This window comes from Sinohyriopsis cumingii, chromosome 5 (genome assembly GCF_028554795.1).
Source record: "Sinohyriopsis cumingii isolate HCF-2022 chromosome 5, ASM2855479v2, whole genome shotgun sequence".
NCBI classification, from domain to species: domain Eukaryota; kingdom Metazoa; phylum Mollusca; class Bivalvia; order Unionida; family Unionidae; genus Sinohyriopsis; species Sinohyriopsis cumingii.
In genome coordinates, this window is record NC_142965.1 from 13,194,255 (window position 1) to 13,217,179 (window position 22,925).

At 37.5% G+C, this 22,925-nt stretch overlaps 1 protein-coding gene across 3 annotated transcripts in view; it reads left to right on the forward strand.

Annotated features, from left to right (window-relative positions):
* LOC149798650 (uncharacterized) overlaps window positions 1-11,119 on the forward strand; it is a 56,709-nt gene extending 45,590 nt beyond the window's left edge. For all 3 annotated transcript variants that reach the window (XM_089957489.1, XM_089957490.1, XM_089957491.1), the window contains one exon: window positions 1,402-11,119. In XM_089957489.1, coding sequence (XP_089813615.1) covers window positions 1,402-2,126 — 725 coding nt within the window. In that variant the 3' untranslated portion in view covers window positions 2,127-11,119. The remainder of the gene's footprint in view (window positions 1-1,401) is intronic.
* The last annotated feature ends 11,806 nt before the right edge of the window (window positions 11,120-22,925 follow it).

The following is a 22,925-nucleotide window of genomic DNA, read 5'->3' on the forward strand; positions in this document are numbered from 1 at the left end:
GATTGTACAACACAAATGTAAGTTGGCTATATACAAGTGTTTTTTCAGACTGGTTTATCTTCATTTACTCAAAATCATGTATTTTTGCATCTGCTTTTATTCTCCATACCTTGCCATAATTTAGGAAAATTTATAATTTTCATAAGCTAACTGACTAGGTTCGTTATAACACGGTTTGGTCTATAACATAGTTGGGTTCTATGGACCCTAACTATTATGTTATAATGGGGTCACACTGTAATTACATGCATCTGTATGGGTTTAATATTGTTTAGAAGAGTTATGTCACCTTGATTGCCTGCACTCCTAATATTATTTACTGGGGTTATAGCCCTTGATTTTTTGTTGTCCTAAAATTTGTTTCTGCTGCATGACTTCACTATACTTGTTGGGATTTCAAGCAAGTTTGGTATCCAGCTGTATATTTATGAGCCCTTGACAAAATTTGATTTCCGTTGTTCAGCATTATCATCTGTGAACTCGCATGAACCAGTGATTGTTCATTATTCTTTGATTGGTTTTCATCTAATAATGGATTTTAATCTTACTTGTTTTTAAACCGAGTTTTGGTATGCTCTTTTATGCTCAAGAGACCCTCTGTGAGTTGAATTCAAACCTTCTGAGATTATTCACAGGTTGTGGCCTCTGATTACTGTCTTACTCACAATGGTACTATAGCCTAATTTTGCTGGATTTCATCCAGATATGTAGTGCACTGTTATATAGACAAAACCTTGAAGGGGTTCGAAGGGGTTCCATTTCAGGTAGTTCACATAAACATATACAGCTGTTTTGGTCATGATTGCACATCTTATGAAATTTTGTTAACATGGCCTAGCTTTGCTAAACGTCAGATTTGAACCAAATTTAGCATACCGTTTTATATTGGTGAGATCTTGAATGAGTTTGATTTCAAATGTTCCATTTTATCATTTAGAACTGTAATAGCCCCTTATTGCTTATTTCTTCAAATACTTTGCTTTCCACATAATAACATTACACAGAAATGGTAGACTTTTGCTAATGTTATCATGCATTTTTATATTGATGAGATCTTTAATAACTTGTGATTTTGACATTTCACATAATCATCGTCAAAAAGAGTTATGACTCCCGAATGCACAATCTCGCCAAATTTTGGTTTGCCAAAAGAAGTTCTTATGCAGGAGGCCCTGACAAGCAAACTGTATTGAGAGAACCATATGCTAGCATCCATAGCTAATAGGTCAAGTACAATCTAGTGTAATAACCACTCTTGACTATAGTAAAATCGGAAAATATCTAGGCAAAGGACAAATTTATTATCGATGTAGCTGGTTATAGAGCATATTGATGTAATGCAACTTAGGTTACAATCAACATATTACATATGAATTTATTTGTTGGTTCTTATATTTTCAGCAACGATGGAAATTTCGGACATTATATATTTTGTTTACAATAACAGCAGAGAACTTGCACTAGAAAAAATCAACACAACAAAGATCGCATTAGAAAATAGTGAAATTATATATATTGACAATGCCACTGATAGTGGTGCTGGTGGAAATTTAATGGAAAATCGTCAAATCAATCCATCATATGCACAGTGCTTTTATCATAAAGATAAACTGTTGAAACTATTAGTAGTGCAAGGGAAATTGGGCACAGGGAAAACGACATGGTGTCGAAAACTTGTTTCAACGTGGTGTGAAGCTCACGAATGTCAGTACCATGGAAAACCAATCCGAACAAATGCTGAAAATATACAAACCCTGAAATCATTCCCTCTTCTCTTTTTCATGTCTCTCAGAAATGTTGATAAAGGGCAAACATTGATGAACATAATTAAACAACAATGTTTGATGGGCAGGGATACTCAGAACGGAGATTTCGGTGTTAATTTAGATTTGTTGATGGAGAAATGCCCTGATAAACTTATATTCATTATCCATGGTGTGGATGAAGCAGAACCAGATATTGATATTTTGAATAAAATTGTTTCTCTGACAAAGAACAGTTTGACGATACTTACTTGTCGTGATTGGGAACCCTTGCGGTCAAAATATGAGATCCGGGAAGAGGATTATCAACCTATCGCATATATTACTCTTACAGAAGTTGATTCAACAAATTTCACATCATAGCCAGGAGTATATTGGATGGCTATGGCTATCCAAAAGGTGCATTCTCAGAGTTCATGGAATTGGTTAGAAGGAACAAACTAGAAAAGTTAATGACGGAAATATACTTTGTGCAACCGCTTATTCAAATCTGGCATAAAAGTAGTGTGTTGCCTTCAGATGCTACAGATGTGTGTTTGTGCTTAATTGAATATAGTTTGAAGGAGAAGAGGAATCAGCTAACTGAATATGCTATATTAAACCTGGATTCGGATGTGGAGAGACGTGTGCCAAAAGCTAGAGGAAAGATTTTTGTAATCAGGTATGGAGAGGTTTTATGTCGCCTCGAAAAGGTTGCTCTCCTCTGCTTGCAAAACAATCAATCCAAAGATATATTCCATGAAGACGATCTGGTGGAAACTACAGACACTGCTGGGACACAGCTCACTGAAATATGTATAGCAGCCAAGCTTGTATCAACGGCCCCTCTCAGCGATAGCAGTAAAGGAAATAAACGACTTTGTTTTCAACACAACATCATGCAACTTTTCCTGATAGCTTTTTATTTGGCTTGTGAAAGTGAATCTCAGGTAAAAGACATACAGAGTGAAGAATGTAAAATGATACAAACGTTTTTGACCAGCCTTACATCAGTATCATAAACAGTTTCCCACATGGCCTGAGTTGAAATGGATATATCATCAAGGAACTAGATCAGAAGTGGAGGCTCACTTACCCAGCCATTGATTTAATGTAAGAGAAGGCGTTAAAGGCAATAAAATTGTCTTTTTGTTTTCATGGTTTGAAGGTTTCAGATCGTCAATTAAGAAAAGAATTATTATAAATTAAAATTCCCCAAATCATCCAAGCTTTAATGAAGTAATACAGAACTGTTCCTTCTTGTGACGTCTATATTTAATTTTCATCCATGACAATATAGAATCATGGGTAGAACGATTTTGTATGCAACATTTTTTCTGAATACTGTATAATCACATTGTAGATGGTGAAATATTAAACTTGGATATTGAAATCAGACCTGATTGGCTTAGACGTGTGTTGGTCATAGTTAATCTGGTTAAGTCTAAATTAATAATAATATCACAAAAATTAACCATGACCAAAGTGCTGCACTATGCAAAGAAAAACAAACAAAATAAAACAAATGATTACTCAGCAGTCTTGTGGTCATTATCTTATCCAATGATGTTCCATAGTGTGTGGATATTAAAGAGTGTTAATTATAGATCTGAGAAATTATAGTATTTAATAAGATTTTAAATAAACCTGGATACATTATCTTTGGACAAAATGCAAAAATCGTTTATATTTCCAATTGATTATTACATTTACCACATTTGGCACACAGTTGAACAATGATAGAGAAATAACTCAAAAATAAAATAAATATCCAGGCAATATGAATAATAATAGGTACAACCAAAAATTCATGCTCTTTTAAACTGTACCATAACCTTGCGGGAAAGATTCACTCTCATCATTACAAGCATACATTAAGTTATTCCAAGTCTTTAACAGATTAGCTCTGTACATCTTCAAGATGGGACTCGACATTTAGGCGCAGAAAATTGAATCAACTCAGCTCGGTCAACCTCCCATGTTTAGGACAACATTATTCAATAAATCGTGATTGAAAGATGTGGGTGGTCATACAATATGCAACCTACCATATCATCTATACCAGTGTTTCACAACCCACAGGAGGCTGCCAAAATCAGGGTTATCCAACTCTATCAATAACTTGATCAAATAAATTTGTGATTTAATTATAAGCAACAGTTTTATTTAAATAAGTTTTACAAATACTTGATTGCTACAAATCTTTTATTTCTTCCTTAATGTCATCAATTAAATAAATTAAAGTTTAATAATAGATGTGTATAAATATGAGATTTATTTGATAGTAAATAAATGAATTGGTTAGGCATAACAATAGTATTCTTTGGCAAACCTGCATTATTTTTCGATTAAATCTGGATTAAATTGGATTAGATCATGTGTAAATTTCAAAACTTAACCATTTATGAAAACTTATGTACATGTACTGTGCATTTACTTTCTGGTAAACATGTGAAGTGTAAGATTTAGTAAACCCAAATCAGTTATTAAAAAAATGAATTATTTATGATCCTAACATATTATACTCATATTTATTAATTCCTGCTAAATATGGACCATTTTTATAATGAGCAATATTTGATTATGATGTGAAAATTAGAAACGTTTAATTCCATTCCCCTTCTCACTAGCTTTAACTTACTTCATATGCTATTCTCAACTCTTCCAATGTGTTACGTGTTTAGGCTCTTATAAAACGTAACAGAAAAGATTGAAGACAGCAAACTTTGTAACATGTAACAAATAATTTATTTTCCTAGAAAAACAAGGTAAAAATGAGAAAAAGAACTTTACGGTTGTACGAATCATATCCAAAATTAATCCAAGAATTAAAAAATAGAGGTCTTATTATTTCAGAGTCCTAAATGAATCTTAGTTTGAGTCCCGATTAAATCCAAAATAGAAGACGATGTCATCAATTGTACCCTGTGAAATGCTGCAGTGTCTACAGTCTCTTGTTCAGTCATAGAAAGTAGTTCTCCAGGTATTGAATCCTGTATAAATTTCGATAAATGTCCTTGTCCAAGAATTAATTTAGAGCACTAGTATTTCCAGGGCAAATAATCACTTTTCTTAAGAGTAATTTGTTTAAATTTCTTAACTTGAGGAATTGTGAATGCAAGGATGCAAGATTATCTCCTTGGTATGGTTTGATCTCACTCATGGTTAAACCTATGTGCCATCTTGTTGATATAAGGCGATGGTTAAAGTCTGATCAACATCAGAGAAGACACATGACTTCCAAAGGAGTAACATTCTCGGTCAGTCATATGCAGAATTAAATAATTAATATGTGTAGATTTACCCCGATATCAAACCTGTCCAATTGTTATATATATTTAATATGTATTCTGTGCATAGTATGTTGTCTCTGATTGTAAATTGTAAGCAGAATGCTTATATAGCTAACAGTCGTCCATGATTGTAAATCGCAAACAAAATGATTCAGTAGCACATGATTTCAATTCCAGTCTTGTTTAGAACTAGATTTAGTTAATCCATGTGATTGTGTTACATTCGTTTGCATCGTAGTTAAGATGAAAATGTATATAAATAGGAATTGATAGACACAAAATTCAATCCTGTTTTAGTACAGTCTGTAGGAATCCATTTGTGATCAGAATATACAGTTGTGTTGTTGAAATCAAAAATAATTCTAAAAGACTCATTCATTTAAATCATTGATTGGAATGGCTAACATGCCCATTGACTTTTTGATTAACACATTAATTAGGATTTTGTGAACTCAGTCAAAGATATTCTGAATTGCATCAATGTGCTATATCAGGATTTTCAAAAGTATTAGAAATCATTCGGAATATTCCTTATTTGTGTAATTGTCGTTGGACATTCAGTAATATTTGGAATTTATTTGACATGCAATTGACTGTACTGTAACTGACTTTTGAAATTTCACTTAAACTGTTGATTCTAATTTAAGTTGTTGGTTTCACTCTTTTTCTGTTACATACTTTAAGTCTTAGAATCGTGACTAAAATTGATGGCTCGTCCGGGATTGTCTCAGGTAAAGCTGTTAATTTCACACATCTGAGAAGGTTTAGTGAAACAACCAAGCAATTAAAACATCATCTAAAGTCTACAACTTTTTTCTAAAACCTACCCAGGAAGGGTTAACAGTATCCAAAAGGACGAATTCATTGAGCCTGACAAATCTTTCGTAAGCGATGGGATCTTTAACAATGGAACAAATAAGGAGTATCATGATTCAGTATCTTGTGGTAAAGGAAAATTTGGATAATAGTGCTTTCGACTTGATTTGTAAGTTTATATTTAGCTTTGATTGGAACTTAAATGAATTACAGCTAAAAAAAATCCAGACGGACTAAGAATTAAGAAAATGTCAGCCTGGGAATGACATGATGGAATTGCAAATTCAAAGAAAGGAAAAGGAAAGTTAAATGCAGAGAGAGAGACAGAGAGAGAAAATACAGATGCAGAGAAAGGGAGAAAGAGGAGGGAAATACAAATGCATATGCAGGGAGGAGAAAGATAAATGCAAAAAAGATTTCAAATCTTAGAACAGGTAAAGAATACCCCCCCCCCCCCCACTTGAGCTAGTGGTTTTGATGTTACCAGAAATATTGGATTCACTATGAGCAAATTGCTGAATGCTTGAAATGGTCAAGAGAGCATGGGGCTTTAGAATAACAAAGTGCATTTGTTGACAAAGTTCGTGAGGTATACATTGCACTGTCTGTACGATTAAGTGCTGATAGCAATGTGCTTAAAATGTATCTTCAAGGGTTATGTGTAGGTACCTGAGGCATATCAACAACGGTTTAGAAATTGTGGAAAAGACACTTGCAAACCCATGTTGAATATTCAAGGATAAAATAACAAATATTTGATAAGTGATGCTCAGCTAAGATGGATGATACAGATTACTATATCCCCAAATAGCTAGTATTAGTTAAAGAGTTCCAGAGTTGCATCCAATCTTCATGGACAAAAAAGTGGAAACGTTGGAAAATTATGTTCGCATAGCTAATGACTAGTCCTTGACTCACAAAATTTCATTTGTCAGTAAGTCTTCCTCTCAGAAGGTGTTTAGTACAAAACCATCCCAGTCTCATATGAGCACTTCCCAATTACAAAACTGCACAACTTTTGAAAAGTCTGATCAGACATCCTTATATTTTCTACGCACACTATTGAAAGAAGAAATGGCATACTTTTCTGATTCCAAACAATTAAAAAATAAGCGGCAGAATAAAGACAGCTATTCCAGATGTTCCTGTTTCAAAGAGTTCAAGGTCACATAGTGCATTGAAAGGAATACATTTGTTGGCTCAAACAAATCGGGTAAATTTTATTATGGAAAGTTATGAAACATTCATGTGTAAAGGCTTTGCATCACTTGTTGGTCATTCTGCCAAACCTATTCCTATTCACATATTAAGGGACACATTAACTTTTTGAGTCCTTTATTATCAGTTTCTTGGCCTCTGTCTGTGCAGTCATCTTCTACTGAAAGTGTTTGTATTCAGTGAGTAGAGTTTGGCTTTGTTAATGTTTCTTTCCGACGTTTACAATTTTCTGTGGACATAGTCTCAGGACTGGTGTTAGTTGGAGAGTGACTTTTTTACCCAGCGAGGGAATTTATTTATTACAAATGTGACCTACCTGGAGCTAAGGTTGTGGTTAATCCACGTATAACTGACAAGCATTGTATGGATTAAAATGTTGATCCGTAGAGATTGAAATCTGATTCATATCCAGCTTTGAACAGATACTAGAGCTATGGCAAAAAGACCTCTTGAGAATGATGTTGATCAGAAAATTATTCCTTTAGGTGACACATTTCTGGATTTTTGGTGATGTCACTTTTGCTCCTCTCATTGATGAATCAAGAGGTTTTGGTCACAGTCATCATCTTTTTACTACTAATTCTCTTTATTCTGATTAGTTTGACACCATACAGTCATTTGTTGTAGATCAGGGACAAGATCCTGACATCTTTATTTTCAGAGGGCTGTTAGTAAAACTGAGACCTGACAAATACCTGTTAGTTATTTTGTGAAACATGGGGAACTTATGGAAAATGGGAAACCACCTTGGGTGGAAGCTGGTGATGAGCGGTCAGTCAGCTATCAAAACTGTTTTTTGTTTAAGTTATATCGACAAAATATTCTTAGTCTAGCAGATGAAACTCCATTGGTTGGTCCTTTAGGTGTCATTCCATTATATCACATGATCTTAAATCAAATTTTATTGGCTGCAAATAAATAGTCTTGCTTCTACATACTTTATATCTTGCCAGTACTGGTTGACAATAATAAGAGTTTTTTCAAGGTTTCCCGATGAAATTCATTTGATGAATATGACAATTAAACCCTAGTGAATGCTTCGATAAAGTTGTTTACACATTTTGTCTTTCCCAAATCTGTCCAATCTGATAGGGAGTAATATTTTATGGTTGACATTTTCAAGCAAATTAAATGATAAGTAGGCATCCAATAATTTGTCTTTTGCCTATCACCCTAATAGACTGGCAGCTTTTGGAAAGAGTTCACCAAACTTTCAAGAATGTAGTTAAGTCATATTGCTTTGATACAAGGGAAGACTTGGTTGAGAGTGTTCATTTACTGTTGTTTGCTGTTATGGAATCAGTTCAAGACTCGTTGGATTTTTGTCCTTTTGAACAAGTCTTAAACATACTGTCCGCGGGGTATTGCAGTTTTTAAAAGAGAAACTCTTTCAACCAAAGTTTCAGATATTTGTCTTCTTGACTACAGTGCTGATTTCAGATATAAGTTTTCAGAGGCTTGTTAAGTAGCAAGAAATAATCTTCACTCTACTGAGAAAAATTAAAATTAAGGTGAACTAAAATATCTATTATTTGAATATGAACACATGTTTCCAGGTGTTCCAACATGAAAAAAATATATTATGATCTTGAAAATGTAGTTTCTATGCCTGTGAAATACCATCCTTACAGGATGATTCCCCTCAAGCAGGAATGTCAGATAAAAGAAATGTAATATTTTCTGGAGAATGATTTCACAGAAATAAATAAAACTGACTGGAGTTCTCCATGTGTATAGTGTCAAAACCTGATAATACTTTCCGCATTGTACCGACTGTAGAAACATGTACAATGTCACCAAAAGAACCAACATTCCAGCGCTTAGTGAACATGATTACATCTGGTCTAGATAGTTGTGATGCTTATATAAATGATTTAATCATCAACAACCATACCCAGAAAGGTCTTGGAAACTCTTCATAAATTATTTGATCGATTGAGTGATGCAAATTCGATTATTAATTTAGGTCAAAGTGAATTTGGACGTGCTTGTATTACATTAATAGGACATTTTGAGGGCACTGTTAAGTTAAAATTATTGAAGTTAAGGTCAAGGCTATCTCTGAATCATGTGTGTATATCACTAAAAAGCAACCAATAAGATGATTGGGTATGGCTGGATATTACTGGTACTGTTGCTCCAATTTTGTTGCAGTTGCTGAACATTGAACCAATTTGTTGAGTAAAAAAAGCAGGTTTCATATGTCTGGCAAAGGTAAGGAGGCTTATGATAAATTAGAAGCCATATTTAAGAGTTCATCGATTCTTTCAGCTCCACATTTCAGTAAATAGTTTAAAATGTATGTTGTTGCGAATGATGTAGGGGTTGATGGAGTTTTGATTCAGAGGACAAAAATGGAGTATACCATTCAGTGTACTTTTTTTCTAAAACATTAAACAGACACTTTGAATTGTGTATTAGTTCAGCTCCTTCTGTGAGTATTGTATTCAGTGATTACAACTCCTTTACTGTATTAACAAAACGAAAACAAAATTTGGATATTGTTAAGGTGAGTTTGATGTTGCATGAATACAACACTGGCATCAGGGACATCGTGAGAAACGATAATCAAATTGCAGATGCACTTTCGCGTGTATAAAAGTACTGTATTGTATATTTTATGTAGATCTTTAGACATTCATGAGACATTCCTATTTATTTTAAATTCTTAGAGTATCATATGTATATTTGCCTAATACATAATAGAAAGCTTAATTGTGTAAAACTTTCTTTTTCTTGATGAGTTGTTATGTATATTTAATTTGCTTTGTGTATTTGCTTTTTTATGATTACATGTTACATATATTTAATTTGCGTCGTGGGATTGACCTTTGTCTATAAATGTGCGAGGAGTTTGGACCTACCTGCCTAACGTCATGTAGGATAAAATGTTTAAGTTCTAGATACAGCATTGATTGTGACCCAAGAAAATTTCAGAAACGATTTTTGTTCACAGTTTGATGGAAATTTCCATTAAGATAACCCTCGTCCTGATCCACATATTGTGACCTAGTTTTATATATAATGGATAAGTAAACAGAAATTATTTATTTCATATCTTGGCATCAGTCTTAGTGGAATTATTTTAAGTTGTGTTTCAGTTAATATTTGAGAGAACTTGTTTATTTAAGTTATTCACTGGTATTAAAAGGACTCAATACTATTTTCGGACTAAATCACTATTTTGGAATTATTGTGATTCATTCAAGGACATTTTTGATTTTTTTTAAATTGTGCTACATCAGTCTGTTAGCTCATCAGACTATTCCAGGCTATTGGTAAATCACTGCATTTAAAATTAGAACTACTTCTAAACACCGTTGGAATGCATTCGGAATACTCTATAATTATGGATATATGATACAACGTTTTGGTCTATTTGAGTTTTAGTTCAAAATAATGAAAGTTCTTTTTAGATTTTCACCTTGCGTTGTAGGGGAGTAAATTATTTGTTGAATCTTACAAAACTTGTTTCTTTTAGATATGTTACTTAGTTTGAGACCATATAATTGTAACACTGGCTACAGCTAATTTGCACTATTAAATGTTTGAAGTTGCACAACCTATTTTGTATTTTAGGGAGGATGTGTTTTTTTTGTCTTGCGTTTCTTTTTTTTGTGTTGCTTTGGGGGTGTATTACTATTTTTAAAAAATATATGTGTTCTTTGCATTTATTCTATGTAAAATGTTTGAACGAGAAAGAAACATAGATTGAAAATGTTGATTCTATATACGTACAGATATCCCCATGCAAATTTATGAAACTTCCTGAAGAGCTGTGAGAGAATTTCATTTCATTTAGTGGAGATTTTACAAGAGATTTTTTATGAGAAATAGGGGAATTTATCTAGCTTATGCGAGATTTTCAGTGAGTCTATATTTTTGTTCCAGAATTTCATGTCTGAAACAATGTACTGTTGTATGCTGAAGTATTTCAGAGAAACAAAAACATGTTTAGTTTTACAAAAGCGTTTGAGAATATCATTAATTAAAGACACTTTATACCGAATTAAAATAAGCAATTTGTGCTAAATTATATTCCACATATTATTTTATTTGTTTATTGTCTTTATATTTTTGAATAGCACTCATTTGCCTTTGAGAGAATCTTCGCAGTGAGAAAATGTTTATTGTCATACTGTGAATCCAGCAATCTACTCTATTGAGAGCGAAAGAGCAAATTAAAATGGATTTGCTTAATTTACACATCTTTAATGCGTTTTATTCAGACCTTTGTGATATCATAAATATAACTTTTTTTGTGTATAATATGATTAATTATGTATCATATCGTCTGCAAATAACATATATTGAATTCAAAGATTGAGCGTTATGAGATCTGTTACACTCATGCTTTCTTTACATCACAAGTTCTAATGATACGTTATATATATATATATAAGTAGTAATATTATTAATATGTAATACGGGGCTGTATAGGGACAATGGAAATCGCAGTCAAAAAGGTCATGGGCACGATCAGGGACAATGGGAATTTAACATGGGGAATACAGTACCGTCACTTTTGGGACAATGGGACTTTAACATGGGAATATTGGGCCTGTATTGGGACAAAAAATATTGGGTTTGTATAGGGACAATAGGAATGGAACAGGTGAGGTCACATTCGGTACTGAAGATTGGTAACTATGTTGCAAGGAGCTGACCTCAATCGGATCAAACAATGGGAAGAAACCTAGAACGCTTGGCGGAACATAGACATATGTAACACATACAACATTCATAGATGGATGAACATCTGTCTATGACAGAAACAACTATATAACAGACTAAATCATTTTTAGGCAAGAAAGCAAATCTTTTCGGTGCATATGAGTGGCCCTCAAAAGGGCCTTTGGGTTCTTCTTTGATTTTCATCACTTCTTCCACCATCTTCTCACTTTCTCTATTATTCCCTTCTTCTTTTCCTTCTCTGGCATCCACTCAGTATGTCCCATGGATCTAAACTTTTCCCGAACCTTGATCCAGTTTTGATTAAGTCTCTCAAAGACCTCTTTTCTCTTTGTCTTTTTTGTCCTTTCTCTCCTTTACCCAGTTATCTTTTATCTTCTTCACCTCCTCTTTCAGTACCTTTCTCATCATTTCTTCAGCTTTCTTTAATTGGTCTAATCCCCACTTCACAAAAGACCACACTTTAAAATACTCTCTTTGTTCTAAATAGCACATGACCTTCATCACACCATCAGTTGCATCCTTCAGTGTTCCAACTCTAGCATACTGAGGTTTATTTAATAAAGCCTCTTAATTTCTCCACTTCCTCTATCATCATTTTCATCAGATCTCTCGCTGCTTTCAGACGGTCACAAAGTCTAGACTACCTGTATATTTCAATTCATCTTCAAGCCTTTCCACCACATACGCTCCATCCACGATCCAGTACCAACTGTTTTTTAAATCATTAAATAAATTCATATTCCTCTGTTAATGCTGGGTAGTCAGACTAGGTCGGTCGGTCGTTTTAATTTATTTAGAGTCATATTCGGCCTTACGGGCATGCACGACTGGTTAATGTCCCATTTGGGGCTGTTTGATTTTTTCGAAGGGGAAGGAACGATGCCAATTCCCCTAACGCATTAATGCACTCATTGAGTTCTGTTTTATTAGCCGAGAGGTTGTGGGACAATATGTACCTTTCAACCTGTTTGAAAGGCTATCTCGAGTGGGATTAGACCCAACACGCACCCAAGGTAAATAAATGTCTGTATGACTGCAGGATAAGACGTCTTGCAGGATTGGGCACTGAACTTATGTCACCCCAGTTCCGTGCGTACACGCTCATCGGGGTACCTGTTTTGTAGACGAGTGGGTCCACACACTCGTCTTTTAATGTCCAAGAAGGCGGGGGGGGGGAGTAGGAACTCGGAAGGGAGGACCAAACATAGCCAGGAACGTAGCTGAAAGGCCAAAATTAATATTGCCAAATTCAACCCAGTTGCTTATATATTGGGTATTCCCATATTACCAATTCTGTGTTAACCACAATCATAATCAGAGTCTCAGATTTTAGTTTTGAATTTTCCTATCTTAATTAATTCCAAAAGCACATAGTGTGCATTACTTTATTTGAATCAAAAGAAATTTAGGTCTGAGAGACCATTGAAAAGTTTTGAATGTCGAGTTAGGAATTGTGGTTTTAATTTCGAACGGTGGTCAAGGATCGTATTAGGTTATCATAGTGTTATCAAGTCGAGATTTCAAGCCAAATTGAAATCTCTTTTTAAAATGGCAATTTGTGGGTGCCCTGAAAAGGACTGAGGTTACCCCTCGGAGAATGGATACAGGAACGGCTGGATGTTTCATGGAGGGCTGAAGCTTTCCCTTCTTCGTCCTGCATATCCGTCAATACTGCATGGGTCTCCCAGGACTAGGAGTATCCATTGATGGTGTTGTTTGATTGGTTTTGTCTGTGCTTCATGGAACTTAAGGAGCTCATTTATCAGCATCGCCAAGATTTGTATTGGGCAGTCCTAAAATTCTTCTCCCCGGGTGCTGATGTCTATGATGGCTTCCTTTGCATCTTCAACTTTTTCATATATTTCTTTCCTAGTGTTCCATCGTAGTAGATATTTTGGTGGGCCCCTAATATTGTCCGGAGTGCATCAGTAAAGTATGTAGCTGCATTGGCATTTTTTAGCAAGTATGAAAGGTCGCATTTTTCAAACAAACTGGTCGGCCACATAGTTCTTCATGTCTGTTTGTTGAGTTGTGGCTTGGTCAGTCTTGCTTGGGCCGCTTCTTGTTTTTTGTATCTCTGGTGTCTTTTTTCGTTGCTAGATTTGGTGTTTTTTATCTGGTGTTGTTCCGGTTTTTGGTCTGGCACCAGTAATTGATGTCTTTGTTGTAGCCTGACTAAAGATGGCTATGATTTATATACTTCAAGCACGAACGTGAAGGAAAACATCCCTTATAATAACTTCACATATTATCTACTATCTACAGAAACGTACACGAACGCTTATAAATCCAAAATATACTATCCACACACGGAAGGAGCAAAAAGCAAACCCCAAATATACTATCCACACAAACGTATGCGAACGCTTACAAACCAAAATATTCTATTCACAAATCGCAAAATATACTATCCACACACGGGAAGGAGAAAAAAAACCCACCATACTATATACCACACTATATATTTTGACACAAACATATGATAACGCTTACAAACACAAACTATGCTATTCACAAATGGGAAGGAGCAAAGTACAAACCCCAATTATACTATCCACACATACGTAGGTGAACTCATACAAATCCAAAAATTTACTATCCAAAACCTCAATATCTACTATCCATACACTGATAGAGGAATAAAATCACATTATCTACTATCCACACATGAGAAGGAGCAAAAAAAAAAAAAGAAAAGAAAACCCCAAATATACTATCCACACAAACGTACCCCAACTCATACAAACTCAAAAATATACTATCAAAATCATCAATATCTACTATCCACAAACGGGAAGAGGGAAAAAAACAGCACAATATCTACTATCCACACAACTGACACTCACCCACACAAACACTCATACACACGTACACACTAACATACGTTTACTCACACAAACACACATTAGAGCAGGAGCGAGTGTTTATAATCACACTACTCCACATTCACACAAATTGGCAACTTGAATTATCTCTTTTTCTAGAGTATTGGGGTATCCCTGAAAAGGGCTTTTATTAAACTTCAGATGCACCCGTTTAATGGTGACATATCCCAGGTCGGGCACCACAGATACAACGTCGGATCCAATCTTGCTCCCAGTTCACATTTGTGGCTGGAGCGCAGAGGGGGCTTAACTGGCTTCACTCTCCCAGTCTTCACTATGAGGGATAGTGAAGACTTCCCTCCTTCTCCTGTTCTGCACACGTGGTTCCTGTTGTTGCTGCTGTTATCTCTCTTATATCTGCTTCTTAATTATGTGCTTCTCTGTCCACTCCTCTTGCTCTTTCTTGATTTTCTCTCTGAAGACCTCTCCTATCAGGTCTTCGACCAATTTCAGCATTCTGACATTTTCTATCTCTTCAGGCTTGGGTATTAAACTTTTCTGACATGATGCAAATGCACATAGGCTTCGTTTAGTTTAGCTAAATTAGAAGGCATCTTCATAGGTCAACGAGTCAACAGTGGACTGGAGACTGCTTCGCCTTATATGGTTCAAGCGCGGACGCAATAAAAAATATCCCTACAATGTTTAGAGTCAGAACACTATGATTGTTGATTTTAGAGTGAGGGATAGAGAACAGTCAAAGAGCGTTTATCATGATAAAAATTGAAAACAAACCACAGACATATTTTTGTTTTAAAACAACATTTTATTAAAGCAACAAATAACCAGCAATTAACCATACAACATTTATTTCAAACAGACATTTTTCAAATAACAAAATATTTTTGACAAGGATGACTAAAGTTGTGAAGTGAAGCAAGACTTCCACTGATGGAAGTCATTTGGCCATTGATGTACGCTACGTTTCCTCGCTAAAGACAAAAGATGACCATATTGGTCACAAAACCATCGATCTACATTGTCATCGTTTTTAGAAGAGTGACGATCAGAATAAGTCAATAAATGTTCTAAAGAATATCCAAGACTGCGTTGATGAAGAAAATACACACACTATTGTCCACACACCATGGAATATGTGCCTTGTAATTTCGCATTATTGAATCGTGTCGTCTGGGTATTTCTTCTCATAAAGTCGATGATATCGTCTTCCAAAGCTGGCAATCCATATGATTCAAAATACTCCACACAACCTTCTTTAGGAAAGTAGACGGCTACCCAGTGGGTTCCGGGGCCCCGAGTGGTCTAAAGCGCTCTTCGTTACGGATCACTGCCATCTCACCTCTGCCTGCGTCGGTTCGAGTCTAAGATTCAGCCAATGTGGGTATGTGAGAAAGCTTGCCAGTAGCTTCTCGTGGGTCGGTGGTTCTTTCCGGGGTTTTCCCGGGTTCTTCCTTCACCATTAATACTGGCCGCCATATATAGCCTATCGTGTGCTGAAAAATGGCGTTAAACCCCACAACAACAACAACAACAACAACCCAGTGGGTTCCTGGGAGATGACTGTCGTGCGTGTTGATGACATAAGCTTGATGGTCTTGTTGTTTGCGATGAGGCAGTTCATCTTTTGCACACACGACATAATTCCAAGAAGCAGTATGTGAAATGTGGTTCAAAAGGTAATACATTTCCCAGGTATCCATTTTTGTGTTTGTTTTTTTTTTTTTTTTTTTTTTTTTGTTTTCTTCACAGGAAGTGATAAGTTATCATTTCAATCCTGACTTTTTGCTTATAAATGTCTGACAAGTAACTGTTTCTTCGCTTCATCTCCGCACTCTGGGCCAAGAGAACTTCGATGTGATGGATCTCTAGAGCCATCAAATGAGGAGAGGAGTGATCACGCACGTCTTTACGACTCCTTTGTCTCTGTCTTTGGGTTCTGTTTCCACGGAATCCTCCCATTCCATTTCTAAAGATTCTCCACTATTCAAAGAAGGATAACAGACTTCCATAGTTTCTAATAGTCCAGAATGATTTCTCTCAAACTGTTGATTTATATGGTGTTGTCGAATTCGGCATACATGATAACTTTCATGGTGTTGTTTACAGGTATTGGCTTTACGAACTAAAGTTCCACACGAATCTGGCCGGATTTTATAGGGTGGAAACGTCCCTCGTCGCTGCCTTGGTCTGGAGTGAAATCAAAGGCCCACAAAGTGTAACATTCTCCATAATCCTCGTACGTAATGCCGTGACTGGTGTTGGTTCCTAACTGTCCTGAGGCTTCATACAGGGACAAGTACAATCTCAAGTAATTCGTCTTCTCGTCACTTAGGTCAGGTTTGAAAGGCCTGGTACACAAGGTCTCGAAATCGCGACTGACTTCGATCTTGGACGCGTTTTAGTGGTGAAACTCAAAAGGACTTTCCTCGAAGGCTCCATTGACGGCTGTATTTATGACGATACCAATGATCAAACGTTTGGGTAACTGTCCTTGGAACAGATGATCTTTGATCATGGATTCATGTCCAGCTGGAATGTTGAAAGTTTTCACTTCCACGCTTCGTATCGGATACTTGGCTGTCGTTCTGCTCAGTGTGTGACTGATGTGGTTTCCAACTTTAGGTAACACTTCCACACGTCGTACGTAGATTCTGACTTCTTGGATGATGGTTTTGTAATAGGCAGACCCAGCTATCAAATGGAAAGCGGCACTGCTACGATTTAGTCTCGGGCGGACATCCACTCCGTTCAGCAAATACTTCTCTTGCAACCACATGTCAAAATGCAAAAGATCCATCAGTTCTAAATTTGTGTTGGGTCCTTTGATTTTGTTTCGTTGACCGTTGAATCTCAAATCGTGGTTTGGTTCTTTATCTGTAACCGAATCGGTATCGTTGAATTTGTCTGCTGTGTCAGGTTTGATGCCACGCAAGCATCCAGTTGGGTGTTCTTGACTTCTTTTCCGTACGTCAAGTGATTTTCCAGGTACGCTCGGTAAGGGTAAGTGTCCAAGCTGCTACTAACCAGTTTGTTATTCAAGTGCAAATCCACTCCACTGAACAAGAAATACATGAAATTGTTGACGGGGGCTACTTGATCTTCGTCCATTACATTGGGACCGTCCGTCGACGTGTCGATCACATTCACTTTCAAGTACAATCAGCAGTTATTCAGATCAATGTAATCTTCAGGCTGTTCTTTGATTTCAAACTCGATGGGAGCTGATCCAGAGTCCTTGACAGAAGAGACGGGATGAAAGTCGACCCATTGGATTATTGCAACGTCATCATGGCGGGTGGCATGGCAAACATATCCAGTTCCGACTTGGAACAGGCGCAAGATTCTAGGTGCATCACTTTCTTTCTTTCTTTCTCTGTGATTTTTTTAATAATCAAACACGTATAAGTCTCGAGCAGTTATTCTTTTCTTTGTCTTTCTAGCCTTATGCGTGCGAAGTCCTGTGGAGGGTTGTCTCGTCGTCTCTTTGTGCCTTGTCCTTGCTGTGGCATCAGGGAAGCAGGAATGTCTGACGCATCAGCGTCCCGGGCATTACTAAGAGTTTCTCGCCGATCCAAAATGTCTTTGCCTGTTGACACCGTTGCTCTTTTTCTTCTTTGCTGTTCGTTTGACTTTTTTGGGAGAAGCTTGCTTCTTGGGGAGGACTTTAGGGGCATTAGGATCCCATTTTAAGAGGGAGCGAATGATGACACCTCCTAGAGAACCGCTACCTCCAGGTTGCAAAATGATTTGCCTTTTGGTTCGAGTGTCGATGCAAGGATCGGCCAGTTGCGCCAAAGCTACTTTGTTTCTCTCATAAAAGCATTTGGTTTGATGAGGAATGTGAATGATGCCTTGCAGTAATTGACGTGCTTTCACCGTAAACCATCGTAAGACTTATTTGACACTGGTTTCTAAGACACGAGCACGTATTTGTGGATTTTGTTTCGCGAATGATGCCGTACAAGGCACGACTCAATTTGACGGGAAGATGAGACTGAAGGGACGTCATGTTGACGCTCTATGTGAGAGACCCAAAGTGTCCGAGGTTTTTATAGATTTTTTCTTGTTAAGTTGACGACGGGGACGTGTACATGACAGGCCCTCCGTCTTGGTACCAGTGGTGAAACAGATGGGTACGAAATCGTAATTACTCGGGGTGGGGGTGGGGGTTACATCTACGATTAAATAGGCATCCGGGGTTTGAGTGGCATCGTCGTACGCATGAGTCATCCGAGACATTCATAACTGATTTGCTAAGACTTGAACTTGCTATTTATGTCTATGACTTTTAAACAAGACCACGTAATGTGCATTGAGACTAGTGGTGTGATGGGGTTTACTTTGTTGAAACAAATTTTGAGTAATGTAAATGACACTGGTATTATGATGATACCATTTGCGCGTAAACCACAGTTTAATTTCTTCTTCGTCTTCTCCTATCATGTCCTCAAAAATGACCAGATGGGTTTGACTGGTGTCAGACACGATCCCGTCGTTTTCACCAGGAAAGTCTTCCACAAACGCGATGGAATCGCCTTGACTTTCATGTAAGATGCCGTACGTCGATTGCCACTCTTTGTAACACCACACGATCCGTTGTTGTGCACGATCGATCAAATGATGTTTATGTTCGATCAAACGTTTGACAAATTCGGTTTTGCCTGAACCGCTTTGTCCGGCAATTAGCATGTTAAAGTGATGGCAAAGATACAAAGCCTCCCAAATGGCACAATCTAAGTGTTCGGCGATGACTTTGAAAGTGGAGGAAGAGGGAGCAGAGACAGCATAGGTAGCCATAGGGTAGGGAATGTCACGTTTAAAACGGAGACAAACAAGACAAGAATTTTTACACTTTTTACAGGAAACGGAAGAACACGAAAGACAAAGTTACATAAAAGTCAAACGGCTAAGTACAACGATAAAATATGCACCAAAAACGATCAAAGTGGAATATAAACAAGTCACTGTACAACATGATTTTGGTAACAAAGGTGTCCTAGGAACAGTGTGTGATGTTCTTACAGTCTCTACATTGGGTACAGTCACACATTTGTCTTCCCGGAATGGTCTTTCGGGAATGTCTATGACAGTCCTTTCCTGAAGGAATTGGTTGTCCTCGGTGCAGGGTTCTTCTTCTGACACTGTCACTAACACAGGTTTAAACGTTACTTTTTTCACTCGACGTTTTAACTGAGGATCAAAACACTTGGGCATAATTGGTCCCACCTTTGGTCCAAGTCTCAAGACCCGAACTTTTCCAGTCACGTACATCTGTCCAGTCACAAGCTACACACACATCGTCTTAAACATCTTCAGTACCTAAAAGTTGGCAAATCATTTTTTCCAGTAGAGGTCGAGAAGTATCCAGATGAAAACGCAAGGTTTTAACAAAATGAGTCTCGTTGACATTTCAAGGGACCACTTTCATGTTTTATTTGGTAGTAAGTATTGTTCGTAAAGAGTCCACACGGAATAGGCTGGTAAACGAAATCCCAGAAATCAAGTGACTAAGACACACGCCACGCGACGGCTCCACTTCAATGGACACAGTTCTCGCAACAAGTGTTGGTAATCCTCCACCGTTTGAATACTCTCCTTGATTTCCTTCCACGGAATTTGTTGTATCAAACTGATAAAGGTCATATCATGGTAGCCCGTTTTATACCTCTTTTCGTCGGAGGCAATAAGTGTACTTTCTGCACAGAGATGATCGTACTTTACTTCTTATTTTCAATATTTTATTTAAAATCTTCTGCTACAGCGAAAGTCATGTACACAGTGAGTAATTTCTGACCACTGCCATTCAGGGTAGCGGTTAAGAATGTCAATAATATCTTCTAATGTAAACAGTCAAAAGCGGAATAATTGGATGAACGCAGATTTGAACCAGAGAAATCTGACGAATTTGTTGACTTTTTGCACTTTCCTGTTGTGAATTTCTCGACACAAAAATTCTACAGTCAACAATTGTTCTGGCAAGTCCCTGCCAAGCATCCTTGTAGATCTTCTCTTGCAGTTCATTTGGTAATCCTTGAAAATTACTCTTCAAATGGGGTTTAAATACTTGTCTCGGTGTAGTCCAACGTTTGACTCCTAGCCAAGCTGGTTTCTGAAACGAAATGGTATGCCAGGTCAATGAATAGGGTCCCACTAAAGGTAGGTAGTGATAATGCGGAGACCATCGAGCATGTTCCAGATAAGCCGAATCTGTCTGCTCCCACTGGTGTAGTGACACACCGCAACTGAAGCACTTGACTTTATCCCCATCGCTCAAGTCGATAAATCCGGTTCTGGCTAATTCTTTGGGGTTAGGTCCTCCCAGATATTTACACCATTTTCCTTGGAACGTTTGGAATCGACTTTCAAAGTTGCAGTATTCAGGAAAACGCACAGGGAACGAATATTGGCCTTTCACATGTTCATTTCGATGAGGGTAAGGTGAAATCCGCAGGAGTTTGCTCAGTTTTGGATGACATCCGCAGGGTGGTAGCTGCATGGTTTCACGTAGAGGATGACATCCACCATGAAAACCAGTAAAGAGTCCACTATAACGAGTGGCATCTCATTCGTATCCGTCAGGTTTGACACGCACATAATCACTTTCCATGGTAGGTGTAGTGGTAATAGTAGTAGTAGTCATAGCAAAGTTCCCATAATGTGGTACTGAATAGCTGAGGTCACAGCGTACGTCATCGTCATCGTAAGACACAGCATCGCACTCCACTTGAGAATCACCGAACTTGAACGATGTCTGTTTAAAAGTATCCTTCTCTCTTGGTCTTGGTAGTTGCAATGAACTATCGGTCTTGGAAGTTGTCCCTTGTTATATTCTGACCAATATTGACGTGTCCGTACGGCAAAGTGAATTGGTTGGGAAGCCGCACTCGCTTCTGGTACACGATTTGATACCGTTTTTCCAAGGGTCGACTGATGATTTGATGTGTGGGTAAACGTACAATCATGTGCGGTTCGTATGTGGTCACTTTAAAGTTTCCATCCTCTCCAGACTGCAAGGCTTCTTTCAATACGCCAAAGTTCACCACTCGACTGTTGCGATAATGAGAGTTAATCCTTTCATTTTACACTCTGTGTGCACTTCTCCTTGCTTGTTCCGGTATTCGTATCCGTAACTTTTAGGACAGCCACTAGCAAAACTTAGAATACTGTCGTTGGGTTGTTCGTCTGTCCATGCTCCTAAACGGTCTCCTTCGACGTCAGGTTGACGTTCACCCAGGCGATCAATGAGCTGCAACTGTCCGTGTCAAAGTACAGGACGCTATCTCCTAATGGGTGTAACACTTCGTACAATTGTAACCCAGCATGGCCTGTCACGTAAGCCGCAATGATGACATTTCCAAATGTGTCAGCTTGTACAAATTCCAGTTCTTCGTAATTGACCAAGATCAAATACTCACGAACTACGTCCACGTGTTTCATATATTTGGATTTGTCGTGAAGTAGAGGGAAGGTTCTGTCAAATACTCTTGGGTAAACACGGTCTTTGTACCATTTTGCATCACAAGCAATTAAACATCACTTTGGCAAACGATCGCCTTCCTTCGTTTTTCTCGATGTTGTCTAAAGTGATGCCTTCATGCTCCCAGTATTTCGCTTTGAATTTCTTTTCATCTTCGGGAGTGTGGCACCAGGAAGGATAGCCGCTGGTTCCTTGTTTCAGTTTCAAAAAGGCATCCACGTAGTCTGCAAAAAAACTTTCTTAGTCTCGTCGCCCTGTGTTATTTTTGTGTCTTGGGAAAGTGGTAAATTTCGTACACTTGTAACAATTGTTATCCCAGGTCCAGAGCTTTAAACAATTCCACGCTGACCCACGTTCGCGTCAAGGTGCGTTCTTCCTGGATGTGCTGACATGGTTGATCTTGATTGCACGTCTCGGCACATGTACGGCACAAGGGAAACATCAGTTGTCTTTGGCAATGGTGAGGTAAAACAGGATGGTACAAGTCTGTGGGAGGCAAGACATCGCACTTGATCAAGCCTTCGTATTGTCGAATGTTGTCCAGGTCAATGTGTTCCGTCATTAATTGCGAGTGCCCTGTGGGGAAAGTGATATTTGCACACGTAAGGATACAACGAACACACGTCCAAGTATTTGATTTGTTCTCCTTTCTCCTCGTCGACATGGTACAGCAAACAGGTGGCATTCGTTCTCCCTCCGTACAAACTGTCCCGCGGGTTCAGTGGGTCCACCAACTTGTAACTTTCCATGATGCGTTTAAACTCGGGATCGGTTTTCAAACGGTGATCGTGCTCGTGTTCCCACTTTCCACTACTTGGTATCCTTGCTGTTCTAACTT